The sequence below is a fragment of the Pristiophorus japonicus genome, chromosome 14 (genome assembly GCF_044704955.1).
Source record: "Pristiophorus japonicus isolate sPriJap1 chromosome 14, sPriJap1.hap1, whole genome shotgun sequence".
Taxonomy (NCBI): domain Eukaryota; kingdom Metazoa; phylum Chordata; class Chondrichthyes; family Pristiophoridae; genus Pristiophorus; species Pristiophorus japonicus.
Window position 1 is genome coordinate 127,960,289 of NC_091990.1, and position 19,139 is coordinate 127,979,427.

Here is a 19,139-nt window from a genome sequence, read left to right on the forward strand (position 1 = left end):
TGTAAAATTATTCACAAGCTATTTGTTATACTGTAGAAAATATCAAATGCCCACAATATATAAATATACACAGAGACTACGGCAGATCTTACTATACAGAGACAACACCAGAATTGTAAGTCTGACTAGGATTAGCAAAGTTAATCTCTCAGTTTCAACACAGTGCACAGGTGAATAAAGGTTAACCCAGAGAACAGAATGTTAATATTATTTTGTAAAAGTAAATTAAAATTCAACAGTTTTAAACAAAGCCCAGGAAAATATTCTCTGTAATTACTGTTGTACCCCTGTATGCAGATACCTGTACTAAATAATGAAAAATAGGCATATATGATAGCCTAAGTGCCTGGGAAATTCAGCAGCCAAAGTGTTAATTCTGGACAGTTGTATTGCAGAAGAAGCAAAGAGAGTAGACTGAAGTTAGAGAAGCAGTGTATTGTATGTTGGGTCATATTTGTGCACTAACCACTGAAGAGCACTTTTTTTAGTCGACTGTTCACCTCTGCCACTCATTTCAGCATCAGTTTTCATCTGTACTTTATGGAGAGCTGGTTTTAGAAAGACAATAATTGTTCATTATTATAAAGAAGTTCTTCAAATTAGGGCTGTAATGAATAGTGAAATACTGTCTGACTATTTTTGGACTCACACAAATGTTTCTAAGAGTGTCATTTCACATCAAGCACACCTGAAGGTGCTCTTTCTGCATTAAGCATGCTTGCTTCTGATAAGCAACTCTATTTGCTCCTTCGTACACCAGGCATGTCGCTTTTGTACTCTTCCTACACTGAGCACATCCGTGTTCACCTCCCATTCTTAGTACATCTCTCTGCACGCTAAGCATATTCATGTGTACCATTTCACATCATTAACTTGCAATCAGGCAGGGTGCGACATCCAACTTTGCTGCCTGTCATGACCAGCCTCTTTCCTTCCATTAGTGAAGCCATTAGCAGGATGAACAGCATAGTGTTGCCACCTGATGGACCAATGGTCTTTTGTAGCATATACTGGATGAAAATATTTCTCCAACTCAGAAAACTTTTACCACTGCTGTTTACTGTAAGGGCTTATCACCAGCTCATTCTTCTTCAACGTGCATATTTTCCTCAAAGTCAGGACTTTCGTACATTTTTTCATCACTGCCTTGATTACTCAATTAGTTCAAGACCTATTCAAATGGCAACTCTCATATACTTGAATACTGGATTGTTAGCAATTATCTTACATATAAAATTCACATTATAATCATATAATGTAGCAGAAGTGCAGGCAAATTATTTTCATTGCACTTACCAGTCTTCATTCAAAGTGCTGTCAATACCCAGAAATGGAATCTCCTCTTTTTCCTTCTCTCCAAGAATTAAATATTGTTTTTCTATGTCTATGATGCACTAAGTACAAAATAGAGCAGACATCAGTGAAGGCATAAAAAGGGCACAAAAGGTTTCTTCTCAAGCCTGATTATATGAACACAAAAAGTTGATTTGTCATTTCCTACCTTCAATGACCTCAATGTCTGCAGTCCAAGGGAAAGAGTTTTCTCATCACCATCTGCCAAGGAAATAATTCAGTGTGAAACTATTGATTATGAGTATTCCTAATTAGAACAATTTCTACCAATGATATCATACTCTGACTCTCTTTATAAACTAAAAATGAATACTGTTCAGTATAATCAAAGAGGGGCAGAATTCCACATACTTTAAAATGAAGTGTATGGTAAAAACAAATCTGTAGCATTTAAATTGAACCAATAACTTGCATTGAACTAATTGTTAATCTGTTTGCTTTTAGATGTGGAAGATGATTTCTGTAGTATGTTTCAGTATTAGTGAAAGGGTCCGATGGTTAAAAGAAGGCATTGATTACAATGTTTTCCTCTCTGACTATCTCATACTGTCCTTCCTTTCTGGAAAGTGACATATCATGAATACTGGTGGCCATCCAGTACCTCACCCACGTGGCTATGTTTCATTTGTGAGACTAGACAATGAATGGTTGGTAGCATCATACCCCTACCTTTCCTAACCAACATCCATATTTCTAGCAGGTGTCGCCGACCAAGAGCAAGAACCTTGGCCAATCCCACCGCCACCCCAGATACAACACTCAAGTCAATTGCAACGTACTCACTGTTAGCCTGGCTGCAATAAGCTACTTCAGTACAAAGTAAGAATGAACACTGGGGGTTTCTTGGTCTATATGGCTCTGTACCACTGACTCCTCAGGGAAATGCAAATTAAATTTTTTAATTCAAGTTGAGCCTAAGCAAAATATTTTTGGTTTTTTTTCCAGTAATGCTTGCTTTAGTATTTTTTGAGTCAGCTGAACAAAAAACAATCACCATGCTTTGAATTTACTGAGAAATCCACTTAAGTAGAGTTTCTGTTTGATCATTAAGCAGTCATGTCCATCTGCCTCAGCTCAGAGAATGTTGCCAAGGCCTCCCAAGTACACCTAGGCTCTGGTGGAATTTTACCAGCAAAAGCCTTGCAGCTCACTAGCATAGAGCACTACTAGGTTTCCCTCAGCTTGTCAGGTGTGAAGCACTCTACTTGTTAGGTCGTTGCTTTGCAGAGTTATCTAGAGCCAATTGAAAAGAATTCCAGTTCCCAGTAACAGGTCTACTCCTCTGGGTCCCTAGTGAGTTTGACTGGCTTGTTAATCAGCAACAATCCCATGGATACTACAGACCTACCTGAATCAGGTATCAGATTACCAACTTTGACACAGAGAATTGACTGATTCCCAATTTCCCATTAATTTGTCCACTCAAAGGGCTCAATTTTGGCCAGGAGTTGCTTCGTTTTTTTTGGAGTAACTTGGTTTTTCTGGCGTAAATTAAAAATCTCCATTTTCCCCAATCAATTTGCACCTGCGTAACTGAGTTAGTTACGATTTTTTTTTAAGTTTGTTTTTTTTTTCTCAAAAGGGGGCGTTACCAGTCACCTACCCCAGTTCTGCCCATTTAGGCAACTTTAGCCAGCTAATAGTTACTCCATTTATACTTAGGCCAGCGTATGTGGCCACTTTAGAAAACCCTTACGAAGAATTAAAGAAATCGGCGCAGATAGGTTCATCGGAGGCCATTCGGCCTGGGATAGGGGCGGGAAGCGGAGAGGACCTGCACCTAAACCACCAAGCCTTACAAACCACCAAACCTTGCAAACAAAATGATAGGCTACGTAAAAATAGAAACTCGACACTGCAAAAAACATTTGCTCAACCTGACGGTAGTAAATGCAACCAGTTCCATAAAGGAAAAAGATATTCCATTCCTCAGCCTTAATGCACAAACAAATTCACCAAGATACTCTGTCATAAAACTATAGGGTAAACTCAGCAGTCCCACATTCTCAGTGAGGAGCCATGCTCAAAAGGTTTCTTTTGGGTTTTCTTTGAATACAGCCTGGAGGCCACTCAGCCAGGGCTAGGGGCGGGCCGGAGAACTGATAGAAATCATCGACAGCCAGGAGCATTATCAGTTCTCCTGTCTGCCCCTAGCCCTGGCCGAGTGGCCTCCCGGTGCAATCGATCTCTTAGAAATACAAAGAGATCGATCGCACCGGGAAGCCACTCGGCCAGGTCTAGGGGTGGGCAGGAGAACTGATAGTGCTTCTGCCTGCCGGTGATTTCTATCAGTTCTCCTGCCCGCCCCTAGCCCAACAAAGGAGGCAGAGTAAATGCAGAGAACTTTACCTGAAGGAGCCCATCGCCACGCTCTGAAAGTGAGAAAGACCTACTGTTGTTGCAGACTCGCAGCACTACTGCTCATGCGCAGACATCACCAGCGGACTCCACTGCGCATGTGCAGACATCCCGGCATAGTTTTCGGCGCAGAACGCTGGCTCCACCCCCGATTAACTGGCCACACTGCGCGACTGCAGTGAAGAGGCCGCACAGCGGCCAAAGTGGCAACAAAATTTTTCGGCGCACCTCGGAATGCAGATAAGCGGCGCAACTCTGGTAAGTGCACCGAAAAACAGGCTCGGCCAAAATTGAGGCCAAAGAAACCTCACTTACCACTCTACCCAAAAGGATGTACGTTTATTTTAGTAACTTGTGCTCATTAAGATGCAGGATGTACATGCTGGGGAATAGAACATTTATTGAGCTCTCTCTGGGTCAGGTAGACCAAAGATGAATACTTGTTCTATTCAACCTGAAAATGTGAATCAAATCTAATATAATAAGAGCTCCTCCTATTTCCATTATTATTATCCATGCAGCCTTGAAATGAGATTGTTAATTTTGCATCAATTGGCATCAATTTTTGTGTTAAGTACTCACATCCACTAGAAACTTAGGTCCCAGGTGTAACAGGACAATCCATTGAATATAAATTTAAAACAAAACCAAGCAGTAAAAAATATATAATTATTGAAGAAATTGCAATTTTGAAAACTTACCCACTACAGCTGCGGCACACTCAATATTGAGCTGTCCTATAGTGATTGCAATATTTTCTATTTGGCCATTAATCTTTGAAATAAGAGGCATTCTCATTTTTTCAATTTCATCCTTGTCTGTTTTCACAAGTTCTTTCAACCTGTAAAATGAATCAGTAATTTTGAAGATTGAAGTTAGATAATATTTATAGCGCACAGTGATTGTCAATACTATACTAAAAATATTCAGAGTAAACAGTTCTATGGCTGATCAGTTTAAAGAGGCTGAATGTGTAATAGGATTCCATGTGTTCAATACATGAATGCAATGCTACACTTATGACTGTGACTGTTTCTTGTCAAAATCTCCATCAGAAATGTGATTCCCCACATTCTACATGACCAATTTCAATTGTGTCACTTTGAGCAGAACAAGAGTTTTGGTTATTCATGGGGGCTTATACACACGCTGTCCTTTTCCACAGTGCCCAAGCTCTTTAAAAAAAGCTACCTAATTTGCTTTAATCATACTTTTTTTGCAGTGTGTTGTACATGTAGGAACCAGCAGGGGAAATGTTCAAGATAATTAAAACAGACAACCCAAAAGAGTGCTCTGTGGCCTTCCCAGAAGAGCTTGTGTGTGCCATTGGTGTGCATTTGGCAGCAAAAGAGGTCAAGGTCTTTCTTCAGAGCCATCTGCTAACTGGAGTTGTCCTTTTAAGGAAGAACTTCTGGACAGTGTTCCTTTCTTATACAAACTAATCTTTTTAAATTTTGGATATAAATGAGAGACATGAGGTGAAGGAAGTTAACGATGGACATCTGCTATAGACCACCAGGCCAGAAGAAGGGATTGGACCACAAACTTTATAATCAAAATGGCTTCAGCTGTAATATTGCATGCAACTCTGGTCGCTGTACTATAGCAAGGATATCCAAACATTGGAGGCATTGTGGAAAACTGCAAGTGAACTGTTACTTAACTTCAGACATCTGAGCTATGAAGGGAGGTTAAAGAGCCTGGGATTGCTTACTCTGGTAAAGAAAAGGCTCAGGAGAAACAATAGTCAAGATTCTTAAGGGAACAGGTAAATTGAACCCAATAATATGTTTAAGATTGCGACAAACTCTAGAACCAACAAACACGACCTCAAGCTTAGAAGACAAGATGCAGAAATAGTTTAGATTTAACTACTCAACACAGATACTGGTGAACATGAGGCAATGGAGGTCGGTAGTGTGGAAAGATTTAAGGGACAATTGGGCAAATATTTAAGGGAGTCGGAGATTGAAAGGTTTAAATTTTTTGGGACAAGCCAGCTAGACTGCAGATTTACTGAATAATCCTATACTTTTCTATGGTCCAAGATTGGCACCACCTAGATCATTACTTCCTGATTTATCTCATCTCTTTTACTCTTATCAACTTTGTTTGCCTTCTATTTTATGAGCCTTGGCCATTCATCTTGTATTCTGAAAATCTTTTGTTTTTAGAATACTGCTAATATACTATATTCCCATGAGAACAGGAAGTTACAATAGAGAACTCGCAAGCTACTGTGGAATTTTCAGCCCAAAACAGGTTCCTATTCCATAAACTAACTAACTGATTCCACTTTAATTTACTTTTAAATTGATTAAAATAGTTGTCAGGATGAAATGCTCAATTCCTAATAAATTCAGTTCATGAAAAAACCAGGAACAACCTATGCCAAAATTCTACTGTGCTGGTCACTGCAGCAGAGAGCTGTCTGCTTCCATTCATTTTTCCCCAGTGTTTGGAATAAACCTTTTTCTATCTTGTGATTGTTATTGCACCACAGTAATTTATCACACATTCGACAATGTCATCTTGTACAAAGTTAGCAAATGTGGAAAGTTATCTTTTGAGATGCTATAGTTGGCATTGCTCCTTTAAATTTATTTTGAAGGATATGTTTCTGCTTGAATTGGTTACAAATCCCAGTAGGCCTTCAGCCAGAACATCTCATTATTCCAACCATTTGTGGTGACGTCTGTAAATTCACACTAGAGCTATTCCCATCCCGTCATGTGAAAAAAAAATCACAGTTCAGTCCAATAAAACACAGTTTCTTGGCTGCAATCTGAATCAGCACTGCCGTTGGATGAGGGAAATACAAGAAAAAGAATTGTCAAATAAAGGCCCCCAGGGCTACCTACCCTAGTTTATCCACACAGGCAGATGAAATGAGATTATATTGAGAGCCAGTGTCAATCCGTGCTTTCATCTCTATTCCAGCACACTTAAAAAAATTGAAAACAGACTTAGAACCATCCAAGACACATTGTAAAATCATATGCATTACTGTAGAAGTCGTATGTTGCAGGCTTAGGTCTGCAACAGTGATCAGCAGTCTGGCAAGTGAGGCAGCATTAAATGTATTATAGCAATCATTAGTAAATTGTAGATTGTGGAGCAGGAGGCTGGATCCATCTGCCACAACTAGTAAGCCGGCCGTGTATGATTAAAACAATTTATGATTAGGCAGAATTCTAATTAGAATTCAAACGTCACAGGACTTGAGTGTGTTGCCAACACTGTATCTCATTGTTACTCAGAAATACCTTTTTTATCCCTTGAGTTTTCTTCCCTAATCCCTCCTGTCCTAAAGGTGGTTATGTACACTGGGTTGGGCTCTATGGATGCCTCACTGAGGCCATCAAATAGACATGAAAACAATCTATGTGATAATTTATATAATGGTAATTGGGAGGAATAGGTGCTTAGAATCAGAACTTTCTTTATTATATACACAAGGATCAATGATGTAATGGTGGCACCACATCAGAACATGGAAATGATTCAACAGCTCTGTAAAAGAAGTTCAAGTATTTAAAAAAACTGCAGTCTGGTTTGCCTGCGTACCCTCACATATTGATATACCTTGAATAGAACTGTAATTATTTCCATCGATGGGATCATCCACACATTTAGCTCATTTTAGCCATTTAGGTTGATCATTTATGTCATACCCTTTGTAAGAAATAGGCAATTACCTTGCAACACACAAATATCAGGTCATCTTCGTGTGTCCTTTTGTGAAGTTCTTGTTTAGTCTGATGAAAGCTTTTGTTCTGCACTGGAAACGAATTATTAGAAGGCCATGCCCCTCGATTGTTGGCTCGAAATTTTGACAAGTTGGTTTCTAGTAAACGTCTCTGCAAGATGTTATGTGGTTGCTAAAAATAAATATTTTTGAAATACAATAAAGTCATAGAGGCACAATGGGCTTGACATCCTTAGCATTTATCTATAATTATCAAGTAAATTCATTTTGCTGACTTGAAAAGTAATTTCATACATCCAACTGTGTCAGATACCAGTCCAATCTATTCTTTCACAGAGTAAATTATCACCAGTACATTTGCTAAAATGGTACAAATCCCAATTTTCATTTTCCCAGGGAATGGAAAAATGTAAAAGCTTTCGAAATAAATATTGGTTCGGATTTTGCATTAATATTAACAGTGAGACTAACAGTGCTCATCGTTATTATGGAGTTAATCAGACAGCAATGTGTGGTGTCTGCACATGTGCAATTAAAAGTGGAAATCTGAAAGTAGCTGTCAGAGATAGCCCGCTCCTCCATAGGCTACACTGTAGCAGTCCTCGCCCATGGACTCAGCATTGAAAAACATGCAATGCTGTGAACTTGGGGTACTTGCCCACTAGTTTCCCACTAAAGATGCCATAGAAACATAGAAAATAGATGCAGGAGTTGGCCATTTGGCCCATCAAGCCTGCACCACCATTCATAGAAACATAGAAACATAGAAAATAGGTGCAGGAGTAGGCCATTCGGCCCTTCTAGCCTGCACCACCATTCAATGAGTTCATGGCTGAACATGCAACTTCAGTACCCCATTCCTGCTTTCTCGCCATACCCCTTGATCCCCCTTCTAGTAAGGACTATATCTAACTCCTTTTTGAATATATTTAGTGAATTGGCCTCAACAACTTTCTGTGGCAGAGAATTCCACAGGTTCACCACTCTCTGGGTGAAGAAGTTTCTCCTCATCTCGGTCCTAAATGGCTTACCCCTTATCCTTAGACTGTGACCCCTGGTTCTGGACTTCCCCAACATTGGGAACATTCTTCCTGCATCTAACCTGTCTAAACCCATCAGAATTTTAAACGTTTCTATGAGATCCTCTCTCATTTTTCTGAACTCCAGTGAATACAAGCCCAGTTGATCCACTCTTTCTTGATATGTTAGTCCCGCCATCCCGGGAATCAGTCTGGTGAACCTTCGCTGCACTCCCTCAATAGCAAGAATGTCCTTCCTCAAGTTAGGAGACCAAAACTGTACACATTACTCCAGGTGTGGCCTCACCAAGGCCCTGTACAACTGTAGTAACACCTCCCTGCCCCTGTACTCAAATCCCCTCGCTATGAAGGACAACATGCCATTTGATTTCTTAACTGCCTGTTGTACCTGCATGCCAACCTTCAATGACTGATGTACCATGACACCCAGGTCTCGTTGCATCTCTCCTTTTCCTAATCTGTCACCATTCAGATAATAGTCTGTCTCTCTGTTTTTACCACCAAAGTGGATATGATCAATATGATCATGGCTGATCATGCAACTTCAGTACCCCATTCCTGCTTTCCCTCCATACCCCTTGATCCCTTTAGCCATAAGGGTCACAACTAACTACCTTTTGAATATATCTAACGAACTGGCCTCAACAACTTTCTGTGGTAGAGAATCCCACAAGTTCACAATTCTCTGAGTGAAGAAGTTTCTCCTCATCTCGGTCCTAAATGGCTTACCCCTTATCATTAGACCGTGACCCCTAGTTCCCAACATCGGGAACATTCTTCCTGCATCTAACCTGTTCAATCCCGTCAGAATTTTATATGTTTCTATGAGATCCCCTCTCATTCTTCTAAATTCCAGTGAATATAAGCCTAGTCGATCCAATCTTTCTTCATATGTCAGTCCTGCCATCCTGGGAATCAGTCTGGTGAACCTTCGCTGCATTCCCTCAATAGCAAGAATGTCCTTCCTCAGATTAGGAGACCAAAACTGAACACAATATTCCAGGTGAGGCCTCACCATGGCCCTGTACAACTGCAGTAAGACCTCCCTGCTCCTATACTCAAATCCCCTAGCTATGAAGGCCAATATACCATTTGCCTTCTTCACCACCTGCTGTACCTGCATGCCAACTTTCAATGACTGATGTACCATGACACCCAGGTCTCGTTGCACCTCCCCTTCTCCTAAACTGTCACCATTCAGATAATATTCTGCCTTCCTGTTTTTGCCACCAAAGTGGATAACCTCACATTTATCTACATTATACTGCATCTGCCATGCATTTGCCCACTCACCTAACCTATCCAAGTCACCCTGCAGCCTCTTAGCATCCTCCTCACAGCTCACACTGCCACCCAGCTTAGTGTCATCTGCAAACTTGGAGATATTACACTCAATTCCTTCGTCTAAATCATTAATGTATATTGTAAATAGCTGGGATCCCAGCACTGAACCTTGCGGTACCCCATTAGTGACTGTCTGTCATTCTGAAAAGGACCCGTTTATTCCTACTCTTTGCTTCCTGTCTGCCAACAAGTTCTCTATCCCCAATACCATGTGCTTTAAATTTGCACGCTAATCTCTTGTGTGGGACCTTGGCAAAAGCTTTTTGAAAGTCCAAATACACCACATCCACTGGTTCTCCCTTGTCCACTCTATTAGTTACATCCTCAAAAAATTCTAGAAGATTTGTCAAGCATGATTTCCCTTTCACAAATCCATGCTGACTTGGACTGATCCTGTCACTGCTTTCCAAATGCGCTACTATTACATCTTTAATAATTAATTCCAGCATTTTCCCCACTACCAATGTCAGGCTAACCGGTCTATAATTCCCTGCTTTCTCTCTCCCTCCTTTTTTTAAAAGTGGGGTTACATTAGCTACCCTCCAATCCATAGGAACTGACCCAGAGTCTATAGAATGTTGGAAAATGACCACCAATGCATCCATTATTTTTAAGGCCACTTCCTGAAGTACTCTGGGATGCAGACTATCAGGCCATGGGGATTTATCGGCCTTCATAAGTTAGGGATGGTGCATTCAGGAGCAAGTGAATTTTTAATGGTATGATAATTGATACTGCCAAACAACCTCTCTAGCCCTGAAAAATTAATTTTACAGATGTGGCATCCCATTCCTTAAAAAGGCAATTAATGAAGATATTATTTTTAAAGTAAAACTAAAATATATATAATTTTTTACTTTTTCTGTCTATCTCTTTATCTCTCGCTCTCTCCTAATCCTATCTGTCTTCCCTAATCTTTATTCACTTTCTGTACATGATTTAAATCTAATTTATATTTCCTGCTTTATGCTTCCTGGTTTAGACTCTGTGGCCGCAATTTCGCCAACCATGGTGGGTCCGGGACGGCCAGAGTCAGTGGCGGGTTGTGATCACGCTCTGGCTCCAGCCCACACTGTGAAAAGAATCTTCCCTAGATTGGGCTTTTAAAGTCTGCCCTGCGAGGTTCCCGGCCAATTAAAAGGAAGCGGGTCTGATGACATCAACAGCTGTTTTCGTTAAAGGGACCATGCCCACACTGATTGAGACAGTTGTGCTGTCAGTGTTCTTCAGCATTATGGTGCTACAAACACTGACAAGCACTGCACAAAGATGCACGACTGCACCCAGGTTCTCCCATGACTCCCTCCAGAGGCTTAAGGAGGGAGTCACAGCACGCAGGGAGGTTCTCTTCCCTTCCAATGGGCAGAAAAGATCTCCCCAGGACACCAACGCAGCTTGGTTACACACTGCACAGGAGGGCACAGGCAGGGATGTTGTCAGGAGGACCAGACTGCAGTGGTGCAAACCTTTTAATGATCTCAGTAGATCACGAAATGTTACTGCAAAGCCACACTCAACCTCATCCTGCTGTGCCACTCATCACATCCCCACCACTCAGCCTTCCCTATCCTACTCCTGCACATCATTACTCATACCAACTTACCTTGCACCTCTCTCTCTATCTACATTATCACATCCCCATCTCACAAGCCACACCTCACACTCACTCTCATCCTTGTCTAATCATACCAAGTAGCAACACACAAGGTATTTTAGCCAATGTTGATGTAGAATTTCTGCTAATGTGTTGTCAAACATTGAAATATTTATTTTCAACACTTTGCATATTTGGACAGATTTGTGTGCACCTTTGGAAGTGGCTTAGTGAGTTGTAGTGAATGGTTAGACATAGGGGTACCCAGCCCCTCCCCACAATGGGGATGCGTGTGAAAGGAATGGCTTAGGCATTGCAGGGATGCTTTATGGTGCTGGTGTAGGGTGGTGCCAACCTGGCGCATCATGTGTCAGCCAGAGTGTACAGCATCAAATGAAGTAAGTCTGGCCATGGTGAGGCCATCCCTGGCGTCCCAGGCAGTAATGTGGTTGGATGCTGATGCCCTCTATCCTTTGCAGTATTAGGTGATTGAGGTGAAGGTTGGTGCTGTTGTTTGTGATGCTGGTGTGTTTAGTGATGTTGGTGTTGGAGCTGATCGTGATGGGATTCTGAGGACCAAAGTGAGATTTTTTCAAGGCACAATACTGATGGAATAGATGGCAGCTGAAGTTCAGATGACAGAAGCGATCTGTCAATGATGAGAGAGGTTGCTCCAAGGAAATGATAGTGGATAGAGAGTTCATTGCAAACACTTCTCACTTGCATACAGCTCAACAGTGTCTTCTTAATCCTAAAGGCTTCAACTTCTGAGATTGGAAAGTGAACAGCTGTGAAATGGTGGCTTTTGTACCACTTCTGCAGCTGTCAACTTGTCAAAGTAATGGAGAATCATTGAGAACCCGGCAGACTTACCAGATGTGTTCCCCGAGGGACATGAACCTCGTTTAAAAAAACTTGGAAAAATGGTACGTACCTGGTAAAATTATTTATAAATACCTTTAAATTATCTCTTAATTATGTTAATTGACTGACCCACTGCTTGGTGTCGGGTCTGTGAACCACAGCCAGACCCGGTACTTTGGAAACGTACAAGAAGGCGTGTTCAGAGCAGGATCCAGCCCTACTGTCAATCATGGCCAAACCCACACTCGCAGGGCTGGTAAGCTTCCAGCCTGTGTGTCTCAATGAGGATTCTTCAATCTGATTGGTTGAAGCACCTCGCTGTTGTTTTACCTGCTCACAGACACCGCAGATGCCCAGTAGAGGGCGCTGTGCTGGATTAGAGCAAGTCTCTGCTCTAAAGCCTGTAAAAACTTTGTGGGCAACTGTCAGCGAGGTAAACGGCGAGCACCATTCTTTTTCCGCTGACCGCAAAATCCAGGCCATTAAATGCCATGCAATTATGGAGAAAGCCTGCAGGTTTGTCTGCTTCAGAAACAATGTGATGGAGAAAGCCTGCAGGGTTTGTCTGCTTCAGAAACAATGTGAAATGTTTTCATAGAATGTTACAGCAAAGAAGCAAGCCATTCAGCCCATCATGTACTGACGAGTTCTCATCCACATGTGCCATCTAGTCCAATTCCACTATCCTAGTTTCTTCCCATTCCAGTTAAAGTTCTTTTCAAGCAACTAATTAATTCCATTTCAATAAAAATGATGGACTCTACTGCAACAGTAGTTTATGGCAGAGAATTCCATATTCTAAGCAACCTCTGAAGGAATTATATTCTACCCTTCCCTTTTTATGATTATATTAAATATGTATCCTCCTGTTACCACTTCATCAACCAGTAGAAACAATAACTAATTACAATATCTCAATGCTTCATAACCATTAAGACTTGTATCAGGTAAACTCTTAACCTTCTCAGCTCTAGTTTCATTTTTATCTTCATAACCATAACCCCTTGTCCCTGGTAATTTCCTAGTGAGTCTATGCTGCACCTTTTCCATTGCTTTTATATCATTCATTTAATGATGTCCCCCAAAACAGCGTATAATATTCCAACTTTAACCAAACCAAGCTCTTGTACAAACTCAGAATTATCACCCTGCTTTTGAAATCTATGCTGCTGGATAATAAACAATAGATTTATCTTCTTTATGGCCGAATCGATTTGTGCTGCCACTTTTAATAAACTGCCTATCTGCACACCAAGGTCGCTGTGCTCATCTATTCCATTTAAAAATCTTACCATTTAAGCGGCATTTCCTTTCCCTATTCTTACTCAGAATATATTACTTCACAGTTTGCTACATTAAACTGCACCTGTGAATATATGAAAAGAATAACAGGAAAAGACCAGCAGGCTCATTGAGCCCACCCCAACCAGACATAGAAACATAGAAACATAGAAAATAGGTGCAGGAGTCGGCCATTCGGCCCTTCTAGCCTGCACCGCCATTCAATGAGTTCATGGCTGAACATGCAACTTCAGTACCCTATTCCTGCTTTCTCACCATACCCCTTGATTCCCCTAGTAGTAAGGACTTCATCTAACTCCTTTTTGAATATATTTAGTGAATTGGCCTCAACAACTTTCTGTGGTAGAGAATTCCACAGGTTCACCACTCTCTGGGTGAAGAAATTCCTCCTCATCTCGGTCCTAAATGGCTTCCCCCTTATCCTTAGACTGTGTCCCCTGGTTCTGGACTTCCCCAACATTGGGAACATTCTTCCTGCATCTAACCTGTCGAACCCCGTCAGAATTTTAAACGTTTCTATGAGGTCCCCTCTCATTCTTCTGAACTCCAGTGAATACAAGCCCAGTTGATCCAGTCTTTCTTGATAGGTCAGTCCCGCCATCCCGGGAATCAGTCTGGTGAACCTTCGCTGCACTCCCTCAATAGCAGGAATGTCCTTCCTCAGGTTAGGAGACCAAAACTGTACACAATACTCCAGGTGTGGCCTCACCAAGGCCCTGTACAATTGTAGCAACACCTCCCTGCCCCTGTACTCAAATCCCCTCGCTATGAAGGCCAACATGCCATTTGCTTTCTTAACCGCCTGCTGTACCTGCATGCCAACCTTCAATGACTGATGTACCATGACACCCAGGTCTCTTTGCACCTCCCCTTTTCCTAATCTGTCACCATTCAGATAATAGTCTGTCTCTCTGTTTTTACCACCAAAGTGAATAACCTCACATTTATCCACATTATACTTCATCTGCCATGCATTTGCCCACTCACCTAACCTATCCAAGTTGCTCTGCAGCCTCATAGCATCCTCCTCGCAGCTCACACTGCCACCCAACTTAGTGTCATCCGCAAATTTGGAGATACTACATTTAATCCCCTCGTCTAAATCATTAATGTACAGTGTAAACAGCTGGGGCCCCAGCACAGAATCTTGCGGTACCCCACTAGTCACTGCCTGCTATTCTGAAAAGTCCCCATTTACTCCTACTCTTTGCTTCCTGTCTGACAACCAGTTCTCAATCCATGTCAGCACACTACCCCCAATCCCATGTGCTTTAACTTTGCACATTAATCTCTTGTGTGGGACCTTGTCGAAAGCCTTCTGAAAGTCCAAATATACCACATCAACTGGTTCTCCCTTGTCCACTCTACTGGAAACATCCTCAAAAAATTCCAGAAGATTTGTCAAGCATGATTTCCCTTTCACAAATCCATGCTGACTTGGACCTATCATATTACCTCTTTCCAAATGCACTGCTATGACATCCTTAATAATTGATTCCATCATTTTACCCACTACCGATGTCAGGCTGACCGGTCTATAATTCCCTGTTTTCTCTCTCCCTCCTTTTTTAAAAAGTGGGGTTACATTGGCTACCCTCCACTCCATAGGAACTGATCCAGAGGCAATGGAATGTTGGAAAATGACTGTCAATGCATCCATATTTCCAAGGCCACCTCCTTAAGTACTCTGGGATGCAGTCCATCAGGCCCTGGGGATTTATCGGCCTTCAATCCCATCAATTTCCCCAACACAATTTCCCGACTAATAAGGATTTCCCTCAGTTCCTCCTCCTTACTAGACCCTCCGACCCCTTTTATATCCGGAAGGTTGTTTGTGTCCTCCTCAGTGAATACCGAACCAAAGTACTTGTTCAACTGGTCCGCCATTTCTTTGTTCCCCATTATGACTTCCCCTGATTCTGACTGCAGGGGACCTACGTTTGTCTTTACTAACCTTTTTCTCTTTACATATCTATAGAAACTTTTGCAATCCGTCTTAATGTTCCCTGCAAGCTTCTTCTCGTACTCCATTTTCCCTGCCCTAATCAAACCCTTTGTCCTCCTCTGCAACCCTGTACACCACTGACCCACCCCCTAAGCATGCAATCCCCAGGGAAGCCAAAAAATAATCTTATGGCCAATTCACAAATAGCTCTGCAGAATTTCACTCCAACTCCCTAAGGCAGTTATGGGAGGCTACAAAAGAACTTGCAGCACATAATTCCTCATAACTCCAGCTAACTGACAGCTTGTTGTCCATAACTGAAAGTATCCTGTTCTCTCAGAAATATGCAATGGGTAAAGAGTCGTTATATTCCATTTAAAGGACTGTAGTGACTCCTTACCCAATGCAAGTTTTGGTAGTCTATTCAGGAGGATGATGACTCTGTAAAAATAAATATTTCCTAAGTTCTAACCTAACTCCTTGCCTATGGATTTTATCTGCATGACCTCTAGTCTTATCATCTCTATTCATTTCAAATAGCCTAACGAACCAGACTGAGTCCAATCCCTTTGTTATTTTAAAAACCTCAATCATATTCCCTTTAAGCCTTCATTTCTCCAAAGTAGATATCCCTAATTCTTGGAACCTATCCTTAAAACTAAGGCCCCTAAGACCATCTGCCATCTATCTGCCCATCCAACCAACATATCAATGTCCTTCTGCAGACTTTCAATCTCAGTGCCATTTTTCACATCTCCAAATGTGATGTCATTGACAAATGTCAATACTGGTCCCTTGGTTTTGGGTTAAAGTTATACCCTTGACTTTATTTGCCCCATCTGTTTGAGAAGTTAGGGCAAATCATTTTCCATAAAATGAACTTTAATTGGATATGTGTGTGTGGAAAGGAGGTTAGTCAAGTGGGTAGGTCGGGGGATTATAGATGCGTAGTGTGTGCGTTCTGAAAATGTATTACCTAGATTTCCCAACTGCCATTCTTCTAACACTGGAGTTAACCTGTTTAAAATAAATGAGTTAATGAAACTGGAATTTAAATTGTGTGGTATGACTCGATCATTAAAATGTCTTCAGCTTGACAAACAAGTAGGTTTCAGGCTCTAAAGATAGTTAACTTTTATCCAAAATTAATGATCAAACCACACATATGTAAATAAGTTGACAATAGTAATTTATTAACTCTGAGTTAACATTTTGCCAGTAGTCTCTAGGTTCCATTATGCATTGGTCACACATTAAACTAATACTCCACATCCATAATTCAAATTTCTAGTTCCAAATTTCATCACCATACATAATCCGAATTGTTAACCCTTTACAGGGTGCATGTATTTTAGGTGGGTATGTTTTCCTGTTCTGTTGAAGTGCCAATTCGTCGCTTTGCTCATACAAGCATTGTGACTGTTCCAGTCCAGGCTGAGAGTGACGCCTGGTGCCTGCCGACAAATGTCCTGATAACTTGGTCAGATCAAATTAGATTCGGTCAATTCCAACAGATATTGGGGTAATTTTAACCTTTGGCGATAATACAAACCGGCCCATATCGGACGTTATACGTTCTCTCCCGATTTTCGTTTCTGAATTTCAGCGCTGGACAGCGGCTAAACTCATCCAAAGGCTCAACTGGGATACACACATGTCCAGTACTGAGACTACTTCTAGAATTAGCGAAAGAAAATAATAAACAATTAGTGCTTCAATAGACGAGTTAATATTTAGTTTGATCCCAAACAAATAATATACATCTGACGATGCTTTCAAACAAAGATATCCGATCGGCTGTATTTGGTGCTTCACAGTCCCATCCTAAATGATGTATTCTCCCTCAAAGACCAGTGGATGAAATGGGAGCAGTTGATTTGGTGAGATCGATAATAATGGGGCATTTTCTAACAATGCAAGTACAAGAACAATCTTAAAGCAGGAGGTTGGGATTTCATGAAGATTCGCATTTACTGCCAGCACCACACAGGACTACATGGAGTTCTCCGCCCGGCGAAATGTTGGCAAATCCCAGTATAGCTCACTCCAAATGCTGCTGGAGTGCGTTAATCCTCTCCATATTATCCACATATTGTGAAACATGCCAAATACAGGATGGCCATTCTTAATAATGTTGCCTCACCGGTTACCCCAAGCTAGCTGATTTTCCTAACATTAGGCAGTCACTTACGGTTTCTTTGGAGGTTCCCAGTTTTTTGAGCCCATCCAGGGGCAGCAGATCCGCCGAGTCTTTGTGGATGAACTGAACAGCTTGTTTCATCCGCCTCTGCTGGCGGAGAGAGGCGGCCTCTCGGATATCCATCTGCTGCCGTTGGTTTTCTCTCAGAATATCCGAGTAAAACATTATCTGCAGCAAACAACTAGGAGCCGAAATGAAAACTCAGGCCGCTTCCACAGAGCATTAGAACCTCCCGATCGAAATGAGGAGCTCTTCTGGGGCAGCCTGCTTTTAAAGGGACGCGCCTTAGCCTTCAGTGATTGACACAAGTGTTCCAGCCCCCGTGGATTACAGTGCTCCAGAAACACCTTTACACAAGCAGCTACCTGGCGTGAGCTTTACTCCACAGAACATGGCACAGGAGCGAAAGGCTGCTGCCCCACCATCTTGTCGTTTGCACTGGCCGATGAGCCTACCCGCAGCTCTCTCAACGGCCCAGCAACTATGGGGCCACCATGTTCCACAGCTCCAGATGCCGTCAATCTTCAATGGATACACCCCTGCTGCTTTATATGTGAGCCAAAAACAATTCTTTACTCACTTCAAATCTTGCTTGAGGCTTGCTAATTTTGAGAAAGAAAGAACTTACATTTATATAGCAGCTTTTATGACCTCAGGATGTCTCAAAGCGCTTCACAGTCAATGAAGTACATTTTAAGTGAAGTCACTGTTGTAATAACTGCCGCGGCCAATTTGCGCACAGCAAGGTCCCACAGCAATGAGATAATCACCAGATAATCTCTTTAGGGTATTGGTTGAGGGATAAATATTGACCTGGATGAAGAATGAGAGTTGATCTCATTGAAATAGAACATTCTTAAAGAGCCTGACAGGGTCCGTGCTGGATAGATGGGGAATTTAGAACTAGGGGTCACAGTCTCAGAATAAGGTCCATTTGGGACTGAGATTAGGAGAAATTTCTTCACTCAAAAGGTTGTGAATTTTTGGAATTCTCTACCCCAGAGGACTGTGGATGTTCAGTCATTGAGTATATTCGAGACAGAGATTGATAGATTTTTGGATACTAAGGAAATCAAAGGATATGGGGATCGTGGGGGAAGGTGGAGTTGAGGTCGAAGATCAGCCATCATCTTACTGAATGGCAGAGCAGCCTTGAAGGGCCGAATGGCCTACTCCTGCTCCTATTTCTTATGGACACTTGAAAAACTCCCCTGCTCTTCTTCCAATTCGCCATGAGATCTTTTACATCCACCTGAGAGGGCAGACATGGCTTCGGTTTAATGTTGTCATCCAAAACACCCTGCACTGTGAAGTGCCAGCCTGGATGTGTGCTGAAATATCTGGAGTGGGGCTTGAACCCACGACCTTTTGACTGTACTGGTGTTTGCTAATCGTATGTGCAGCAAAAAAGAACAGCCTGCTTATATGAT

The 19,139-nt window shown here is 41.7% G+C and overlaps 1 protein-coding gene across 1 annotated transcript; it reads right to left on the reverse strand.

Moving 5' to 3' along the window:
• Positions 1 to 538: 538 nt before the first annotated feature.
• LOC139279638 (nuclear receptor-interacting protein 3-like) lies at positions 539 to 17,874 on the reverse strand. The gene is made up of 7 exons (XM_070898747.1): positions 17,701 to 17,874; positions 7,410 to 7,592; positions 6,573 to 6,655; positions 4,413 to 4,552; positions 1,502 to 1,554; positions 1,297 to 1,394; positions 539 to 548 (listed from the first exon to the last, which is right to left on the reverse strand). Exons 1-7 carry the CDS (start codon positions 17,872 to 17,874, stop codon positions 539 to 541), a joined length of 741 nt encoding a protein of 246 aa, XP_070754848.1.
• Between the last annotated feature and the right edge of the window lie 1,265 nt (positions 17,875 to 19,139).

Excerpts from the sequence above, each read along its gene's own strand:
- LOC139279638 (XM_070898747.1), bottom strand. The coding sequence starts at position 17,874 with ATGTTTTACTCGGATATTCTGAGAGAAAACCAACGGCAGCAGATGGAT. Across the intron at positions 7,593-17,700 it reads TGGGAACCTCCAAAGAAACC|CAACCACATAACATCTTGCA; the intron begins GTAAGTGACTGC and ends ATTTATTTTTAG. Across the intron at positions 1,395-1,501 it reads AGACATTGAGGTCATTGAAG|TGCATCATAGACATAGAAAA; the intron begins GTAGGAAATGAC and ends TTTTGTACTTAG.